The sequence below is a fragment of the Bos grunniens genome, chromosome 19 (assembly GCF_055505025.1).
Source record: "Bos grunniens cultivar Pamir isolate PY7600 chromosome 19, Bosgru_T2T1.0, whole genome shotgun sequence".
Classification (NCBI taxonomy): Eukaryota; Metazoa; Chordata; class Mammalia; order Artiodactyla; family Bovidae; genus Bos; species Bos grunniens.
Window position 1 is genome coordinate 38,946,138 of NC_141183.1, and position 21,259 is coordinate 38,967,396.

Sequence of the window (21,259 nt, forward strand, 5' to 3'; positions counted from 1 at the left end):
GAGGGCAGACGTCAGAGAGCATGGCGGGCCCTCTGTGGTTATAACACTGACATTAGCACCCACCTACGGAGCCTTCGGTATGTCGGGCCCTACGCAGGGCATCGCCCCGCTGGTGCGCACGGTTCCACATCATAGCTGAGAAGACGGCAGTGAGGTGACCGCAGGTCCTTCAGGGACTCCGTGGCAAAGCAAGCACTGTCTCCTTCCGGGGCTCATGCTCATTTCTCTGTCTAGGGGGGAAGTGGGAAGGGTGGGGGGGTCCCTGATGGATGCACAGTCTGGGTAAAGGGACTGTGGCAGCGATTGGGTGTAGAGTCTGCTCCAGCAAGGTGACTCACGTCTGGTGGACCCCAGGCACCGGGTGGCCTTCTGAGAGAGCTCAGTGGACCCGTTGACACACCTACACACACACACACACACACACACACACACTTGTGTTCTCAGCTCAGCGGACCCTGTGACACATTAGCACACACACACACAGCTTACACACGTGTGCATGTGTGTTGACCAATCTATACATGCACACACACACGTGCGCGTGTTCTCAGGTCAGCAGACCCATTGACACACCTACACACACACACACACAGCCTACACACATGCACATGTTCTCAGCAGACCAGCTGACACATCTACACACACACACACATACACATATTCTCACTGACCTAATTACCAGCTCGCTCACCCAGAGCTCTGCCCCAGTTCTCATCTGCTGGCACAACAGGGAGCCTGGTCTCAATTTACACCAACACCCTTGTCCCCAGGGCCTCCGGCTTTTACTGAAGACCTTAGAATGAGGCAGACCTGGGCCCCAGACACCAATTTCAGTGGGCAGATGGGCCACAAAGCAATCCCCTGACCTCTCTGAGCCCCAGCACCTGTGTATGGTGCCTGGAAGAGAGCAGGTGGTCCAGGAAGGTGGTCGTGAGTGTCTCTATGCTTGTCTCCTCCCCTTTCCCACCCCTCAGAGATTTTGAGCCAAGACCCCTCAGTTGAACAAAGCGAAAGATGGGGGTGCCGGGGTAGAGATCAGAAATCTCTGGCTCTATCTGATGTTTCTAATCTGGGCCTGGCACTATGTCAAGTGGGACTTTGTGGTTGAGGGTGTCATGGATGACAGATCAGATTACTGTCTGGGGGAAACAAACTTCATCGTAGATCACTCTGACCCAGACAGGATTTAGTCAGAGCCAGACAGAGACAGCCCAGGATGCTGAGGGGGCTCAGAGATCAGAAGGGCAATCTGGTCAAGAATCTAGTTGGCTCCTGGGGCAGGGAGTGCCTGAACAGGGCCCCAAAGGATGGGGCAGAGCTGGGAGAGTGATGAGGAAGGCACACGGGGCAGAGGGAGCCGCCGTGCACAGGCCCTGTGGTGGGAGATATGCAGTGTGTTCAGGAAGTGGGGTATCAGGCAGCTGGAGAACAGAGCAGGCAGAGGGGATACTGGGCTGGGCAGGGAGATATCATGGATGTCCGGGAAGGAAGACTACACTTCTCACGGGGGTTTCAATTCATGTCTGTGAGTCACACAGATGGTAAAAAAGGGGAAAGAAGGCCTTCCACTCACTCCTTATAAGAAGTGGGTAGTTCTCACTTCACTTTTTTTTTTTACCTGCCCCATCCTTATAAGTTTTATTTTAGCGCATGATATATTTTTATGAGTCACCACCCATCATTCTGGGCAAGGCAGGGGTATAAAGGGAAAGCAATAAAGTACAGATTTTGTGTCGGGCTCAGGGAACAGGAATGAGAATTGAAAGGTGAAAGCAGACACTGCCCCTCAGAGGGAGCCTGCGCCTTCAGCCTTTGGAAGATTGGTTTTTAACAAAGTTTCAAGTGTGTACAGAAATAAAGAAAACGAGGGGACTTCCCTGGTGGTCCAAGGGTTAAGCCTCTGCCCTTTCACTCCATGGGGCATGGGTTCAGTCCCTGGTTGGGGAACTAAGATCCTACATGCTGAGTGGTGTGGCCAAAAGAAAAGGACATTAGTAAACCCAATCCCAATATGCCCATCACCCAGATGACACAGCTATCAAGATCTTGTCACACCTGCTGCATTGATTTCAGCTGTCATTTTTTGTTTGCTTTACCAAAGTATGTTAAAGTCTTGATGCTCACAGCTTGGTCTGAGGACCAGATGCAGCCTGGCATCACTTACCAGCCTGTCGGACTAGGATCTCAGCCCCACTCCCTCACGTCCTGAATCAGAACCTACAATTTAGAAGAAGATCCTTGGGTGATCTGTTTGCACTTTCATGCTTTGGAAGCTTTATTTGAAGGAAAATCCCCACCGTCAGTCATTTTACCCTCAAATGCTTCAATACAAATTTTTAAAGTAAGGGGATATCCTCTTACAGTCGCAATGTTCTCATCACCTAACAAAATGAACAGTAATTCTTTGTTAATGTCTAATGTTGTTGCTCATTTGCTAAGCTGTGTCTGATTCTTTGCAACCCCATGAACCGCAGCACGCCAGACTCCCCTGCCTTTCACTATCTCCTGGAGTTTGTTCAAATTCATGTCCATTAAGTCAGTGATGCCGTCTAACCCTCTCATCCTCTGCCACCTCCTCCTCCTTTTGCTAATACTCAGCTTGTATTCGAATCTTCCTGACGGTCTCCACATGTCTATTTTTAACAGTTGATGAGTTCAGATCAAGAGCCTAACAAGGCCCAGACATCACGTGCGGTTGCTATGCCTTTCTTAGTCTAGAGGGGCCCCCTCGCTCATTTGGGCGTCTGTGTGTCCTTTTCAAATCTTTGCTTGACTGCAGAGCTCCGACGCTTGTCCTGCAGAACAAATAAATCTTCATGAAAGATTTGCGTGTTTGCTTCCTCTCAGAGTGATTTGTCCTTCAACCCCCTGTATTTCCTGAAACCTGGCAGTTAGGGCTAATGCCTTCAGTAAAGGCAGGTTTAACTTTTTTTGACGAGCACACTTTATACCAGCCATCCCCAACCTTTTTGGCACCAGGGGCTGGTTTTGTGGAAGACAACTCTTCTGGACAGTTGGGGTGAGGGGATGTTTTCAGGATGATTCAAGCACACTGAATTTCTTGTGCACTTTACTTCTATTATTATTGCATCAGCTCCACCTCAGATCATCAGGCATTAGATCCCGCAAGTTAGGGACTCCTAGTCAAAAAAATCAGGAGGATTTTGCCATTTTTCCTGCATTTCCCTTGCTCCTTTTTTCGGTTTCCTCTGCTGAGGTATTTTAAAGACTTGCTTCTTGGTGTGGTCTGATGACTGGCAGCCTGGACACCACATGGGAGCTGTTAGAAATGCAGAGTCTTGGGCCCCAGTATTCTTCCTGGGGAGTCACACTAGGAGGCACACATGCCTGGGGGACCCACTCTTAGGGGCGCTAAGATGAACTAGTGGGCTGGGGGTGTCAGTCTAATTGTGAAGCGCTCTATCAAGCTTTCATCCAAGTAGTTTCTTCCATTGATGATTGTGGCCTGAATTAACTGTTGTATTTCATTCAGATCAGATCAGATCTGATCAGTCGCTCAGTCGTGTCCGACTCTTTGCGACCCCATGCATCGCAGCACGCAAGGCCTCCCTGTGCATCACCAACTCCCGGAGTTTACCCAGACTCACATCCATCAAGTCAGTGATGCCATCCAGCCATCTCATCCTCTGTCATCCCCTTCTCCTCTTGCCCCCAATCCCTCCCAGAATCAGAGTCTTTTCCAATAAGTCAACTCTTTGTATTTCATTAGGACTTGCAAAATTGTATGCTTTTTTTGTTTTTGACTGCATTACATGTGGAATCGTAGTTCCCCAACCAGGGATTGAATGTATGCCCCCTGCACTGAAAACTTGGAGTCTTAACTCCAAATTAAGACTTAAATCCAAATCCATTGGATTGCCAGGGATGTTCTGCAAAATTCTGTTTTTATGATTCTATTATTCCTTCCCCATTTGTTAGTAATGATTCTTCCTTAAAGAACTTTTTCTCACCAACTAAGACTGTTTGGTGACCCTGAAATGTAGTGCATACAGGAAAGGCAAGAAGATTGTTGAATACTTTCCCTTTAATAGTCGATTTTCAGAGTTAGGGGACAATGCCCTCATTACACTGCCAATGGTGAACAATGCAGTGTTTTGATTTCTTTTGTTTTTGCTTCCTCTTGGACACAACTTGGCGACCGAACAACAACAACAACAAGTCTTTTAAGTATCATTAAGAATCCCTGGAATTTTTATATATTAAATGTGTTTCAGACACTTGCAATTATTATTGTTTTTTAAATTGAACTATAGTTGATTTACAATTTTGAGTTAATTTCAGGTGTACAGCAAAAGGATTCCATTATATTGGGTTGGCCAAAAAATTCTTTCAGGTTTTTCCATAAGACATTACACATACACATTCTTTTTCTTTATAGGCTATCACAATATACTGAATATATATATAGTTCCCTGTGCTATACAATAAATCCTTGTTGTTTATCTATTTTATGTATGTGTGCTTCATTCGTGTCCGACTCTTTGCAACCCTATGGACTGTAGCCCGCCAGGCTCTTCTGTTAATGGGATCTGCCAAGCAGGAATACTGGAGTATAGCAGTGTATTAATCTCAAACTCCTAATTTATTCCTTCCCACCCCTGCGATTACTATTTTTTAAGGTAGGCTGTTTTTTGAAGTCACACACAAAAATGAACAAAGTCAGAGCAGTGAATTTTCAAATTAAATCAAATCCACATGCTGATACCCATTTCAAGAAACAGAACATTACTGACATCCATAAACACCTCCTATGGACCCTCCAGTCATTACTTTACCCCCAAGGGTAACCATCCTCCTGACTTCTAATATCATGGATTACTTTGCCTGTTTTGAACTTCACTTAAATGAAATTATACATGTTCTGTTTCGTCCCCAGCGTTTTTCATCTGACCTTGTGTTTATAGATCTACCCACCTTGTCGTCAATTATTTTTGTTGCTGTAGGGTATTCCATTGGTGAATATACTGCAGCTTGTTGGTGGATATGTGGGTTGTTCCAGTTTGGGGTTATTATGAATAGTGAGGCTGTGAACATTCTTGTACATGTCTTTTCATGAATTTATGAACATATTTCTATTGGATTTATGCCTAAGGCTAGAATCGCTTAGTCATGAGTTATGCATATATTCAGCTGTAGTTGATAATAGCCAAACGATTTTCTAAAGGGGTTATACAAATTTACACCCCCACCAGCAGTATATGACTATTCTAGTGGCTCTACGTTATTGTTAACACTTGGTATTATCTTTTTCGGTTTAGCCATTCTGGTGGTTATGGAGTGGTATTTTTACCGAAAGAGTATGTGTGAGGTCTGGCTGCTCACTGCTCAAAAGCCAGTAAACAGGCCAAGTAGGTGGAAAGGAAAGTTTGCTTTATTTCAGAAGCCAGCAGCTGGAGCTTGAGGGGAGGTGGATGTCTGTCCAAAGTCCAATCCCCCCCCATCCCCGGCAACCAGTGGGGCAGGAGCTTTTATAGACAGAAGGATGGGGTGGTGGGGGTGGCTACATGCAGAAACCGCAGTCAGCTCTGATAGTCATCTTCAAATTGGTCATCAGTGGTCTGACCAGTGTCATCTTGATTGTTTTAGGTACAGTTAATCTTCAGTTCCAGAGTCTGTTTGTTCCCATTTCTTTGTGGCCAGTTCTTGGAATTGTGGCAGGAATTGTCCTGGGTACAGTCTGGTCATCATGTAGTTAACTTGTCTGCCTGGTGTAGCTAGAAGACAGCTCCCAGGACATGGCTCAGAGTATTACCTATAGCCCTTGAGAAAGAATTAAAGGTCCTTGACTATGCTTAATGACTACGTTATTATTATTTAGTCTCCTTTGACAGTTTCCCTTTGATTCTGCCTTTCTCACTTCTCGGATAAAACTATTTGACTAAAGTTTTCCACAGACAAAAGGCAGGCAGAGGTGCCAGGGTGGGGGGCAAGGACCCATAAGGTCTTGCGCTGTTTCAGCATCACACAATCTCAGTTTGCCCTTCTGTGAAGTCTAATGATGACTTCTCATGATTACTGGACGTTGGATAGTCTCTTTTGTGAAACGTCCTTCTTTCTGTTAGCTTACATGTCTTTTTCATACCCATTTGTGGTCAGATGCTTGTATTGCAAACATCTCCTCTCTGTGGCTTGCCTCTCTCGTCTTTTAGTGATGTCTTCTGATAAACAGTTCTTAAGTCTAATGAAGTTCAGCTTATCAATGCTTTTCTTTATAGCTAGTGTTTTTTTGTGATCTGTTTAAAAAGTATCTGTCTACCCTAGGGTCCTTAGTTTTCTCTTAAAAGCTTTCTTATTTCATTTTTCATAGTTAGATATATGGTCCATCTAAACCCACATTTAAATCTTCAGTTCATCAGGAATTGATTTTTTGTGCCTATAATTTTTTTCAATGTTGATATCCAAGTGACCCAATCCAATGTATTTAAAAGATCATTCTTTCACCACTGTTCCTTACTGTCACCCTTGTCCTAAATCAAGTGACTATATGTTTTTGGGCTCTCTGTTTCATTGATCTATTTGTCTATCCTAATGCCAATATAATTCTGTTTTAATAACTGTAAGTTTATAATATTGATAAATGATAAATCCAAAAATTTTATTCTTATTCTTCAGGAGTACCTGACTATTCTTGCCCATTGTGTTTCTTTCTCTCTTCTTCTTTTTAATGTCAGCTCTGTCTTTCTTGTTTAAAAAATTAATTTATTTCTTAATTGGAGGAAAATTGCTTTGTAGTGTTGTGTTGGTTTCTGCCCTAGAACTCGAATCAGTCATAATTATATTGCCCTTTGCATTTTCACATAAATTTTTTAAATGGCTTGCTAACATCTCCCCCCTCCCCACAATAACTTGCTAGGATTTTTTTTTTTTAACTAATCAATTTCATTTTATTTGTTTATTTGGCTGCCTTTATTTGGGCTATGAACTGTAGCCCATCAGTTTCCTCTGTCCATGGGATTCTCCAGGCAAACACTGGAGTGTGTTGCCATGCCCTCCTCCAGGGGGTCTTCCTGACCCAGGGGTCGAACCTGCATCTCTTTTATGTCTTCTGCAGTGGCGGGTGGGTTCTTTACCATCACAGCCACCTGGGAAGCCCTAAGTTGTATATACTATCCTCTTATTTCATGAATGTCTTAGGATGTGTTCTGATGTAGTTTTTTCATTCATATTGGTAATTTCTATGTTCTCTCTCTTTTTTTTTCTTCCTTAATCAGTGTTGCTAGAGGTTTATCAGTTTTATTACTCTTTCTAAAAACCAAGCTTTGATTTTCTCTATGTAGGTTAGTTTTCTATTTCATCGATATGCTCATATCTTTATTCCTTCCTGTATTCTCTCTGAGTTTGATTTGGTTTCCATTTAGCTTTTTGAGATGGAATATTAGATAACTAGTTTTCAGTTTTTCTTTCTTTTTTTTTAAACATATGCATATAATGCTGTATGTTTCCTCTAAGCACTTCTTTAACTGTATCACACAAGTTTTGATTTGTCCTATCTTAATTCTCATTTAGTAAGGTCTCCATTTTTGACCTTACATTATTTAGAAGTACATTGCTTATTTTCCAAGAAGTTCAGATTTTTCTTGCTTTCTTTTTGTTATTGATTTCTAGTTTAATTCTACTATAGTCAGAGAACATACTCTGGATTATGTCAATCCGTTGAAACGTACTGAGGTTTATTTTATGACCCGGCACACTTATGGTCAATTTTGATATTTCATGTGTACTGGAAAAAAATGTTTACTTTGCCATTGTTGGCTATAATATTCTGTTAGTTGATTATATCAAGTTTGTTAATTGTGTTGTTCAGATCTTCTAAATACTTACTGGATTTGGTTTTTTGCTTTTTTTTGGTCTACCTAATATGAAAGACTTGTTAAATCTTTTAGTTCAATCAATTTTTGCTTTGTATAGTTTGAAGTAATGTTATTGGAGACATACATATTTAAAGTGGTTATATCTTCCTTAGGAGTGAAGAACCACATAGTCGTAAGTTTTGTATTTCCTTCTCTTCTTTAGTTAAAAGAATAGTTTATACCTGTCTGTTGCTTAAGGATTTTACTTTGTTCCTAAAATCTCTACTGCCAAGTGAAAAGCCATTAATTGGGGGGAAAAAAAAAACTTCCATCAGTTTTTCAAATGAAAAATTGTGATGCATTCCAGCCACCCCAATATCTAAATAACTTTTAATGATGGAAAATTTTATAAATTTACAAACAAAACAAGTATATATTAAAAACCCAATCGTTTGAATATAAAATTACAATTTACAGATACAACTTATTGTAATGAAGGCTTGCTGTCCTCATTAGAGGAGGAAAGGAAGACTCAGGGGTGGGTGGTGGAGGATGGGTGTGAGGGGGTCGTTACTAAAAAAGTACATTTTCCTTTCTGTACCACTTCTTTACTGTTTTTTAACTTTTGGGGGACCTATGGCTATCTTACATTCAAACTCCCTTTAAAAATAAAGTCACAGAGAAATATTTTGAGGCCAAAATAAATACTAAACCTTAAAATCACTTCAAGACACATGGAAACAGCTTGTGCACTCAGTAGCCTGTAGAATCATAGAAGACAGTATCTCTTCAGCCTCCTCGATGGGCATACATATGCAAAACAAAGTATATGAGGTTTACCTGAACTTGGGGCTTCCCTGGTGGCTCAGATGGTAAAGCGTCTGCCTGCAATGTGGGAGACCCAGGTTCAATCGCTGGGTGGGGAAGATCCCCTGGAGAAGGAAATGGCAACCCACTCCAGTCCTCTTGCCTGGAAAATCCCATGGACAGAGGAGCCTGGTAGGTTATGGTCCATGGGGTCGAAAAGAGTCAGACACAACTGAGCAACTTCACTTTCACTTTCACACTTTCAAATATGGCAAGCAATGCAGATTTGTTTCCTATGATATTGTTGGGCTAAGAAACTCTCATGTAAGTAAATTGGTGCATATGTTTTTGCCTGAAAATGTAATGTCAGAATACACTTCCTTATAGCATGTTTATTTGGTGTATTCAGGGGTGAAAAAAACCATTGTATCAACACAGAAAAAAGGAATGTCCTTTTTTTAAGTGGCATGGCTGGGCGCGCCCCAGCAGTCCAGTGGTTAGGACTTGGTGCTTTAGCTGCCGTGGTCCTTCATTCAATCGCTGGTTGAAAACTAAGATCCTGCAAGCTGTGGGGTGTGGCCAAAGCAAAAACAAAAAAAATTGAGCGAAACTCAGGAAGTGGCATAGCTTGTCAAGAGCCATTGTGACAAAAAGTTGTTAATTGAGGGGTATTTGAACAGGTAAGTCTATAGACTGAGCTTCACTTTGCCTTTTTTTCCCATGCAAACATATATTGTAATTTTAAGCAGTGGCACAGCACGGTCAAACCATGCTTTTGAAAATTCTTTCTGACTACTGGTATGGAAAGGATGTACCTGGAGGGACAAATCTGAAAAGAGAAAGGCAGGAGACTAATGAATGTGTTCAAGCAGGAGAAAGTGAGGTCAGTGGGGCAGAACTGAGTCCCTGGGGACACCAAATTGCATGTGAGAATTCTGAGAATGATAAAGTGGTGTTTCAAACCTATGGGAATAATATAAGCTATTTGAGAAGGAATGCTGGGACAATTTCATTTGGGGGGAAGAAAAACGAAAGCTGGGTATATGCAAAAATAAAATCTAGGGACTTTCATGGCAGTCCAGGGGTTAGGACTACAAGGGACATGGGTTTGAACCTTGGTCAGGGAACTAAGACCCCACAAGCTTCATGGTACAGCCAAAAGAAAAAAGTCTAGATGAATCAAAGATGCAAGCATAAAAAAATGAAACAAGTAACATACTGGAGAAAATAAGAGTGAATTAAAAAAATAATCTCTGGTGGGAAAGTGTGACACAGGAAAAATAATTTGACTACATAATAAATGTAGGTTTGGGAAAAACTATAAGGAAGTCGAACAAATACCTAAGTGACACGTTGACAATTTCTTTTGGGAAAAAAAGCTCTTGTATATTAAATAAGAAAACTTCCCTGGTGGTCCAGTGGTTAGGACGCCGAACTTCTACTGTGAGGGGGGTGAGGATTTAATCCCTGGTCAGGGAACTAAAGATCCCACATGCCATGTTGTATGGCCAAAAGAATGAAAAAGAAAACAATAAAGACCTCTTTAAGATGGGTAATGTACATGAATAGACAGAAAACAGCTTATAATAAGAGGCTTGACTTGACTCCTAATTAAAAAGTAGTTTTGGAAGCAAATGATGAGATACTCTTTTAAAACAAGGATGAAGAGGTCTGCACAGTCAGCTCAAGCAATGCTGTGGGAAATAGGCCTTCCATTTTGTTGTTGGAGTACAAATTGGCACAGCCTGTTTGGGGAGCAATCTATCCATATCAATTCTGCCTCCCCGAGTTTCGCCCCCACATTTTTAGTGAAGAATTTCCACACATAGAGAAAAGTTGAAAACCTTGTGCAGTGGACAACCACATATGACTGACTTTGTTGTAGGAAGGGGGAGGCCCCCTTTCAGGGCCCCAGGAGCCGGCTCTCGTCTAACACGTGGAAAAGAATTGTCTGAGGAGACACGTGCTGACAAAGCAAGACATTTTACTGGGAAAGGGCACCCGGGTGGAGAGCAGTAGGGTACGGGAACCCAGGAGAACTGCTCTGCCGCGTGGCTCGCAGTCTCGGATTTTATGGTGATGGGATTAGTTTCCGGGTGGTCTTTGGCCAATCATTCTAATCCAGCGTCTTTCCTGGTGGCGCACGCACCGCTCGGCCAAGATGGATGCTGGCGAGAGGGGTTGTGGGAAGTGGACGGACACGCGATGTCTCCTTTTGACCTTTCCTGGACTCTTGTGGTTGGTGGTGGCTTATTAGTTCCGTATTCCTTACCAGGGTCTCCTGTCATAAAACAACTCATGCCAATGGTTACTATGGTGCCTGGCCAGGGTAGGCGGTTTCAGTCAGTGTGCTTCCCCTAACAACTTGACAATGTACAGATTTTACAATACATATACTGCCGAGGTCCAGCCCCGGTGGAGTCAGGGGTTTCGAAGGGGAGCCGACTTCAGCGGTCAGGAAACAACAGCTTATTTAAATGTTAATTAAAGATATAGAGTGATATAGCTCAGTGAGAAAATTTAGTGGAGAAAAGAGGCTGAATAATTCAGCCAGAAGGTGAGAGAAAGAACGACATGGGGAGACCAAGTTTCGGTGAACAAGGCCCGCACTTTATTTTCCAAAGTAGTTTTTATACCTTAAGTTATGCATAGAGGAAAATGGGGGAAGGGGTAGAGTCATGCAGTAAGCCAGGCTTTCTTCCTGCAAACTTATCATATGCAAAAGCTTAGGTGATTTGCATCATCTTCTGGCCCAGAGGCCTGTTAACATTTTAAGACCCTTTCTTCAGAAAACTTATTTTTCTCTAAAGGTGATTAGTCAGGCGCCACCCTCCAAAAGCATTAGATAAAGTTGCATTCCTACAGGGCAAAGGTGTGGTGGGCTATAACAAGAAAAAGAATTAACTCAAGGGTCCAAGGTTACAAACATTAAAGCTACTACTTACACCAATTATATTAATCAATACACTGCCAGGGACACAGTAGGTAAGGGATATGGAGACTTAGCAGCAAACATTGGCCCAACAAGTGAAAAACCCTTCACCAATACAATTTCTAATCAATCTTTTAACTGCTCAAAGGACTCTGTATTTAGACAGTTTAGAACATCTCATGCCTCTCACAGTTGGGAGGCTCTGAGCAATCACATGTGGCCAGAAAAACCTATTCAGGCAGGCTAGAGGACTTCCAAAGGAATTTGTAGGTTGAAACACTATCACACCCAGGAACTTTATTAACTGGAGCTGTAAGTTAATTTTTTCAAAGAGAGGTAGTGGGGGACAGCCCCCCGTAAAGTCAGAGGTGTAGGTGAGAGCACAAAGCAGAAAGTAGGCAGACTCTGGTTTTGAGGGTAGATGCTCGAGAATTTCCAGGGGGACTCCTGAGGTTCGATCCCGCCTTTGCGTACCCCGAGCCTCCTTCCTCATGACCTTTGCCACAGGCGGAGTTCCTCACGCTGGCTCCAGGCAATATACTTTTGTGTATCACATATATGTAAAATATGTGTGAGAGCGCAAATACAACAAAATGTTGACAATTGTAATTAATGTATATAAAAACATTTATTTATATCCACCTCTATGTAAATTACCATCCATATATATATCCAGCTATCCACCCATCAAGCCGGCTTACATTTTGATGCATTTCAAAGTAAATTGCAGGCCAGCACAGTTTATCCCTAAACATTTCAGCATACATGTTAACTAGAATTCAATATTTGCTTATGGTTCTTTTTTTTTTTTTTTTTTTTTTGAGGTAAAATTTACATAGTGAGGCACACAAATTTTAAGTGCAACATTTGATGTATTTTTGACAAATTCATGTCTTTGTAATCCAAATGCCTATAGAGATGTAGGCTATTTCCAACACCCCAAAAAGCTCCTCTCTGCCCCTTCTCAGTTAATTCCCACCCCAACTCTCACTACTCCAGGCAATATTTTTTGCTATAGTTTTTTAATATTTATTTTTCTCTATTCATTTCAGCTGTGCCTGGTCTTACTTGCAGCACATGGGATCTTTAGTTGTGGGAACTCTTAGTTCAGCATGTGGGATGTAGTTCCCTGACCAGGGACTGAACCTGGATTCCCGCACTGGGAACTCAGAGTCTTAGCCAATGGACCAACCAGGGAAGATTCACCCATCTTGTTGTCCATGTCAATTGTCTGTTTCTATTTACTTCTGAATAGTATTCATTGTCTGAAAATATCCGTTTATCCATCCCCCAGCAGATGGTCATTTGGGTTGCTCCAGTTTGGGACTGTTACAAATAGGTATTTTTGAGGACATATCTTTTCTCTTGGGTCAATTGATGGAGGTGTATGTAGACAGAATGTAAGCAGATCCTCTCCATTGGGCCCATAGTCTATTTTAACTTTGGTACCTGACACAGTGATGAGCATGTGCTTTGAGGCAGGTACAGAAAGTGAACAGTGGGAGGTGTGAGAAGGTGGGAAGTGCTCTGGGACAGAACCACAGAAGGCTTCCTGGAGGAGGGGGCCTTGGTGCCAACATAGCTTGGTTTAGTAGGAGGGTCAGGGGTTCTGGGTCAGACACACCTGCATTCCAGTCCTATTCCTATAGAAAAAGACCCTTGGTTGATGAGCCGGGGGTTGTGGGTGCAGGGGACTTCCCTGACTGTCCCTGGTTAAGACTTTACCCTTCCACTGCAAGGAGCACTAATTTGATCCCTGCTCAGGGAACTAAAATCTTGCATGCCACAAGTCATGGCCAAAGGTAAAAAAAAAAAAAAAAGAAGACCTCCTGGGGCAGGGATCCTTGGTACAGACACAGCTTGGTTTAGCTGGAGGATCAAGGGTTCTGGGTTAGATGTGCCTGTGTTCCAGTCCCATTCTTATGGAAAAAAAAACAAAAAACAAAAATCCCTGGGAGTCCTGCTTTTCCCATCTTTAAAGTGGGGATAATAGCATGGCGGGAGGTGATGGAATAACGATGCCTCTCCTGTTAATTGTTCTTCTTTCCCCCTCAGGCCTGGCTCCCCTGGCCGCCTTCAATGTGGATGTGGTCCGGACCTGGGTGACTCCTGAGGGCGGCGACCCCTATGTGCTTAGCTCCCTTCTGCATCAGGACTCCAGCACCAAGAAGACCTGGTGAGCAGATAGGGGATGGGCAGTGGGGACCGAAGGGTCCTTGGAGAGCTGGAGAAGGCCCCAGACAAGGCTGTGGTACCCCACTCCACAGCTTGGGAGAACCCCTTTCAGAAGGGCATGCAGGGGAGAGGCCATGAGCCCAGGGTCAGTCCTTGCAGGCTGGCCCCTGACCTCACTCTGGCCTCTTCTGGGGTGGAGGAGGGGGAGACTAACTACCTCTCTTTTGTCTCTTACAAAAGTAACACATGCTCAATATAGAAATTTTGGGCAGTGACAAAAAAATATTTTTTTTAATGGAAATTATGAGGCAGGCGGGCGTAGTGGTCACGAGCGAGGCCGGGGCTGTGGGTCTGGCCACTGTGGTTGGGCGACAGCTTCACTCTGTATTTATAGCAAGACACTCAACCCCCAGCCTCAGTTTCTCATCTCTGCAATGGGGGTGATATTTTCCTACTTTACAGGGTTGTTGCAAAGACTGTCTGAGTTAATGCACGTTAAGGGTTTGACACAATTTATGGCTAAGTTTATTGATATTTCTCCTGGCAATCTTGATTCCAGCTTGTGTTTCTTCCAGTCCAGTGTTTCTCATGATGTACTCTGCATATAAGTTAAATAAGCACGGTGACAATATACAGCCTTGACGTACTCCTTTTCCTATTTGGAACCAGCCTGTTGTTCCATGTCCAGTTCTAACTGTTGCTTCCTGACCTGCATACAGATTTCTCAAGAGGCAGGTCAGGTGGTCTGGTATTCCCATCTCTTTCAGAATGTTCCACAGTTTACTGTGATCCATACAGTCAAAGGCTTTGGCATAGTCAATAAAGCAGAAATAGATGTTTTTCTGGACCTCTCTTGCTTTTTCCATGATCCAGCGGATGTTGGCAATTTGATCTCTGGTTCCTCTGCCTTTTCTAAAACCAGCTTGAACATCAGGAAGTTCACTGAATTGAACTGATGGCTAAGTTTAAGATCAATACACATCACTTTGTATTTTAAACATATCATCCATACCCACCCAATAGATAAGCAAAACATTTTGTCTGACAACATTCTGTTGGCCAGGATGTGGTGAAGGAGGGACTTGTGGAAATGCGAGTTGGTATCATCTCCTGGGTGAATCATTTTGTCGTATCAAGCAGGTCTGAGGATGCACATAGCCTTTGACTTGGGGATCCCACCCCTAGATACCAACCCCAGGGGTATTCTCAGATACTCGTAGAGGTATCGATTGTGATGCTGTTTTGAAATAAGCATCATTGGAAAGTGAAAGAAATAAGGTGTGAATCACCTAATGTGATACCAAAAGCTGGTAAAATGAATGAATTGAGTGCAATGGTTATGAACTGAGTCAATCTCAAAACATATTGTAAAATGGAGAAGGCAGGTTGTAGAATGATTTATACCACGGCCCTTCACTCCACAAGCATTTATTTATTTTAAAAATATTTATGTATTTGGCCGTGCCAGTCTTTAGCTGCGGCATGTGGGGTTTCTCCTTGGAGCATGTGGAATCTGATTCCCTGACTGGGGATGGAAACCAGGCCCCCTGCATTGGACCCATTGGACCACCAGAGTCCTTTCACAAGCATTCATACAGAGCACCTACTGTGTGCCAGGCCCTGAGGGTACCGTGGTGAACAAAACAGACACAAATCCTCATGCTCAAGGAAGGTAGACAATAAGCAAGTCGATCAAATGTGGATTCTATCAGCGGGAGGTAGTGGTGGTATGTAGAAACATGTCTGGTTTTAGAAGTTTTGCAGTCAAGGGTCACGACACACCCTCCAACGTCCCCTGTGGTCGCCAAGATGACAGTCAGGCTTCTCTCCCTCAACACCCAGTCTAGGAATTTCGTCAGCCTTCCCTGTGGCAGTGGTACCCATTGCCGTTGCTAGAGTTTTCCCTTGTGGGAACAGTGCTGATGAGAGGTGTTCTGGCAGTTTCCTTGGGCTATGACAACCAGCGCAGCTCTGCATTTTCTTTCACTGGGCATCTTTTTTAATCAAACACCGGGGAGCCCAGCTGTGGAATTGCTAGATCATGGCTTCTGCACTGGGTCAGCGTTCAGTTTTAACGAAGTTTGCAGTGCCTGACATTCTGATTGCTCCCCAGCTCACGGCTGGGTTTCAGCCTGAGTTATCTGTGACTGTCTCCTGCCCAGCCCCCCTCCCACCAGTACCCCAGCAAGGCCCTCACCACACCCACTTCAGGCCCAACAGACTTTAACCCCTCTCTCTCAGAAGCCAAGCCAAAAGGCCACAGCGGAGGAGGGGTCTTTGAAGTTCCCAGAGCAGAAGGCTCTGAGCCACCCCACCTCCCACCTCAGGGCTGGGGGAAGAGCGCTCTTGGGCTCAAGAAAACCTCCCTGAACACCTGTTGAAGCAGAGAGGGGCTCACAGGTTTGAACGTGCAGGGGAGGAGGATGTGGTGGGAGGCACTTCTGGGTTTCAAACCTTGGAGCCTGAGACCACGGGCTGCTCACAGGGCAGGAAATGCATTTCTGGCTGTCTGGGCCACAGAGGAACTAGCTGGGGTCCCTGGGCAAGGATGATGTGTCCCCTCTTTCCCTCATGTCATTTCTCTGTAAGATGTAACAGCCAGAGCTGGCAGCATCATGGACTTGGCTGCTGCAGTAGGTGGAATGGGATATAAATGTGGTGACTCAGATGGTAAAAGCGTCTGCCTGCAACGCTGGAGACCCGGGTTTGATCCCTGGGTCAGGAAGATCCCCTGGAGAAGGAAATGGCAACCCACTCCAGTATTCTTGCTTGGAAAATTCCATGGATGGAGGAGCCTGACAGTCCAAAGTGTCACAAAGAGTCGGACACTACTGAGCGACTTCACTTTCACTTCACACGGGAAGTATGGGAATAGCCTCTGAGTGAGAGCTGGGTGAAGGTAGGAGATGGGCTGTACTCAGCCCAGGTGTAATAGGGTCTCTGGGGCTATCAGCTGATGGTAAAGTCAGTTAGAATTTAGTTTGCCAGTCTCTTGGTGGATAAACCTGTAGATCAAGAGACCACCCACCATGGAGGGGCTAGTTAAAGGGGTGAGCAGCAGAAGCAGCTCAGACTGGGCCCCAGGCCACGGCACTGCATGACTATGGTATGAAGGCAACCTTGGGTTCTGCAGTGTGCAACGTGTGCAACTGTACGTGGTAGTCCCACCAGAACTCACAGTCTACGTGGGAACAAAAGTCGGGGATAAGCGTAGGTGTCCAGGAGTGGGGGCTTCCTAGAAGGCTTGGAAAGGGTCAAGGTGCTCCTTCTTTGGGGAAGGCTTTTTGACGAACTGGTATTTAGGAAGACTGTTCTGCAGGAAAAGGAGGTGAAAGGCACCACAAGCGGAAGTAACAGCTTGCGCCAAGGCCTAAAGAAGGAAGGAGACCTGAGGCTATTCTAGGCTGCACCTACAGCACCAAAATGTGGTCTGGGTTAGAGCCCAGTTCTGAGCCCACCTTTGTGGGGGAGCAGAGAATAAGGTGCTGGGCCCAGGGCTGAGGCTCGGGCTGGGCAGGGTCTGGGAAAGAGGCAAGGTTGCTGAGCAGGCAACCTAATCTGGGGGCTCAGATTTAAGCCCACAGAGCTGAGCTGCATGCGGCCCTCCTCAACCTCACCCTACACTGGCCCCCTCACCTGCTGCCTGGACAGTCATTCAATCATCACTCAACAAATATTTACCAAGCCCCTGCTCTACAGAAGTGCCACATTCCAGGTGCCTTAAATAATACAACAAACAAGATAGATAAGATCCTTGGGGAACATATCATCTAGGGGGAGAGAGAGATAATAAACAATAAAAAAGTGAACAGGATGCCATCAAACAGGACAAGTTCTGGGAAGGGAATGAATGGGCTGATAAAAAGCAGAGAAACTGGGTTGTGATGTGAGGCTGGTTGGAGAAAGCATTTGTGACAGTTAAGCGAGGCCAAGGAATGAGAATGGGCCAGGTTTGGGGAAAGTAGGGGACAGCAAGGCAGAAGGCCCAAGCCAGCAAAGAGCTGGGTGCAGCCTAGGAACAGCAGCCAGCCCGTGTGGAGCTAGAGCTTGAGGAGCGAAGGAGCTGGAGGGGAGTCTCAGGGTTGGGGAAGGTGCTAGACGGTGCAAGGCCCTGTTGGCTGCAGCGAGGGGTATGGGCAGACTCTCTTTCTAAGGACATGGGAGGTTGCTGATGTAGGGGAGTGATGTGGTGTAATTTACAAGACTGAATTTTAAAAAAGAAATAATAGTTAGGAGGCTATTACTACACATCAGGCGAGATGATGGTGGCAGGGGAGACAGAGAGAAGAGATGTTCTGTAGATATAATTTGGAGGAAAAACCAGTAGGGTTTACTGATGCATTTGATGGAGGGGATGAGTGAAAGAATGAAGCAAGGGGGCCCCCCAGGCCTCGGACTCCAGAACGTGGTGGTCAGGGGTGACATGCATCCGTGGCGGGGAGATGGAAAGGTTCAGTTCAGGCGCAGGAGGACAAGACCATAGTTCTGTTTTGGACATTCTAAATTTGAGAGACGTGTTAGACTCTGGGCAGTAGGTTATTTATTACTTCCTAGGGCTGCTATAACAAAGTCACCACAAACGTGCGACTTTCCTGGTGCTCCAGTGGTTAAGAATCCACCTTCCAGTGCAGGGGACAAGGGTTTAATCCCTGATCAGGGAACTAAGATCCCACACGCTGTGGGGCAACTAAACCTGTGTGCCACATCTACTGAGCCTGCAAGCCACGGCTAGTGAGTCCATGTTCGGCAACAAAAGATCCCACATATAGCAATCAAGACCCAACACAGCCAAATAAATATGTTAAAAACTCACAACAAACTTAAGTGGCTTAGAACAGTACACATTTGTACAGAAACCACAGTTCAGTGGTTAAGACTCTGCCTCTCCAATGCAGGGGGCACAGGTTTGACCCCTGGTCAGGGAACTAAGATCCCACGTGCCCTGTGGCCAAAAAGAAAAAACCAAAAAAAAAACGAATTTATTATCTTAAAGTTTTGAAGCTCAGAGTCCTTCACGGGTCTTACTGAACTAAAATCAAGGAGTTGGCAGGGCTTTGTTCCTTTAGGGGCTCAAGAGGAGAATCTATCTGTACCCTCACTTCTTTTAGCTTCGAGGGACTGCCTGGACCCCTTGGCTTGTGGACCCTCCTCCATCTTTAAGGCCAGCAGCGCCTCCCTCTGATAAGGACCCCTGTGGTTACACTGATGTGCATGCTGGGTCGCCCCGTCATGTACGATTCTTTGCGATGCTTTGGACTGTAGCCCACCAGTCTCCTCTGTCCATGGGATTTTTCAGGCAAAAATACTGGAGTGGACTGCCATTTTCCTCCTCTAGGGGATCTGTCCGACTCTCAGATTGAACCTGAATCTCCTGTGTCTTCTGCACTGCAGGCAAATTCTTTACCTGCTGAGCCATCGGGAAAGCCTGATTACATTGGGCCTACTCACATAATCCAGGATAAACTGTCACAAGATCCTTAACTTAATCACATCTACAAAGTGCCTTTTGCCATAAAAAGTAGCTTATTTGTGGGTTCTGGGAATTAGGACATGGACTTCTCTGGGAGTGGAAGGGTCATTATTCTATTTTCTATAGCTATGCTCATCTGGCTTTTTTTCTTCTTTTTTCCAAGGGTGAAGCTAATTTGTATTTATTCTTATTTTTATTATTTTTTGGCTGTGCCACACAGCATGTGGTGTCTTAGTTCCCTGACCAGGGATTGAACCCTCACTCCTTGCATTGAAAGTACAGAGTCTTAACCATTGGACTGTCAGGGAAATCCTTCATTTGGCTGCTGGTGGAGGAATCCTAGAATTGCAGGTATAAAGATGGGGATGTCAGCATCTGTAGGTGTATTGAAGCCAGTGATTGGAGGGGATCGATAGGGAGAGTGTGTGGTGAGGAATACAGGGACCCACCCAGCGCAGGTGACATTTAGAAGTCAGACAGCAAAGGAACAAGCCAAGGATTAGGAGAAGGAATAGTGAGGAAGGTCAGGGGAAATCCAGAAGAAAGTGCTTCAAGGGGGAGATGGGCCCTTAGGAAGACGAGGACGGGAAGGTGTCCCTTGGACTTGGCAATGTGGGGACCACCGCTGACCTTGACAGGAGTCCTATCGGGGTGGAAGTCAGCTTGGGATAAGCTGGGGAGGGCACACACCCAGTATAGATTTTATTATTATCCTGTCAACCATGAAAGATAAAGTGAGAATCTTTCATAACTTCCTAAAATGTCAGGTAACAAGAGGTGAGGAAGTGGCAACCTAACCTTGTTTCTGGCCCCCGGCCCACCATGGCTCATCATGACCTGTCTAAGCGTGTGGTTCCCTTTCATAAAGCCCTCTGTGGCTTCGCACTGCCCTTGGTGTAAAACCCTGGACTTGCTTCCCTGTTACCCTTCCCCAGTGCCCCCTACTCACAGCCCTTAAGACAGAGAGACCTCCCTGTCAGGGGCAGCTCTTATCCTCCCTGGGTGGCATGGACACCGAGAATATTCAGGCCGACGCTGTCTCTGTGTCTCTCTGGGCTCTGAGTCGGGGGCAGAGTTTGCCATCGGGAATCACATCTCCTGAGGCTTCCTTAACCAGGCCGAGGTGCCCAGAACCTCCAGTTCTGACCAGCCCCTGTGAGAGGGGGCACTAGAATGCTCTTCTCAGGAAGCACGGTCACTGAAGCCAGGTGGGGGCAGACCCCCCCAGCAGCCACTAGGAAGCCAGCACTGCCGGCAACAGAAACAACTGTGCTGCTGGTGGCTTCCGGGTGCCCCCCCCCGATCAAAGAGCAGAGAGTCTTTATTTACCACCAGTATCACCCCGTGTCTGTCAGGGTGGGCCAGCAGGCAGAGAGGGGAGGGATTTAGCCATTGCCTGCTGGAAACCATGTGAAGGTTAAAGCCCGTGCCTCCCTTAAAATGCAGATCCACTGTCCTGGGCTGGGAGCCTGCCTGCCTGTCCTGGGCTGGTCTTTTCCATCGTTTTCCAGATGGGGAGCCTTTGGGTCTCTGGGCCTGGAACGGAAGGACCGAGCCTGGGCAGTGGGGAGGCGACAGGGGATCCTTGACAAGCTCAACTCTTTTGCTCAGGCTCCTGGTCACCAGCCCCAGAACCAGCCGAACAGCAAAGCCCCTGCATCAGTGCTCTCTCATCCAGGATGAGCTCCACTGCCAACCAGTAGGTAAGTCAGCCCCGACTCCAGGGAATACTCCCAGGACCTCCTTTCCAGGAATCCCACTCATCCAGGCCAATCATTCCAGCCCCGGCCCCACCTAATCCGGTCCCTCCACCATAGACTCCGCAGCAACAAGCCTTCCCCCCTGGTGCCCAATCCCATCTCTACCCAACCCTAACCCCTAACCCATCTTTCCAGATCCAATTCTAACAATGAAAATGAAATCGAAAATGTATGGAGTGTTCACCATGTCTCCTGACACTCTTTTATGTACTTCGTGTACTTTTAATTCTCAAAACCACAGCCTTTTACAGAAGAGGAAGCTACAGTTCAGAGAAGGCCTCTGGTTTCCAGTATGACTAACATC

The 21,259-nt window shown here is 45.3% G+C and overlaps 1 protein-coding gene across 1 annotated transcript in view; it reads left to right on the top strand.

The window, feature by feature from the left end:
• The window catches only part of ITGAE (integrin subunit alpha E), a 60,814-nt gene that overhangs the window by 3,860 nt on the left and 35,695 nt on the right, over positions 1–21,259 (top strand). The window contains exons 2-3 of the mRNA XM_086359624.1: positions 13,606–13,726; positions 20,807–20,898. Coding sequence (XP_086215750.1) covers positions 13,606–13,726; positions 20,807–20,898 — 213 coding nt within the window. The remainder of the gene's footprint in view (positions 1–13,605; positions 13,727–20,806; positions 20,899–21,259) is intronic.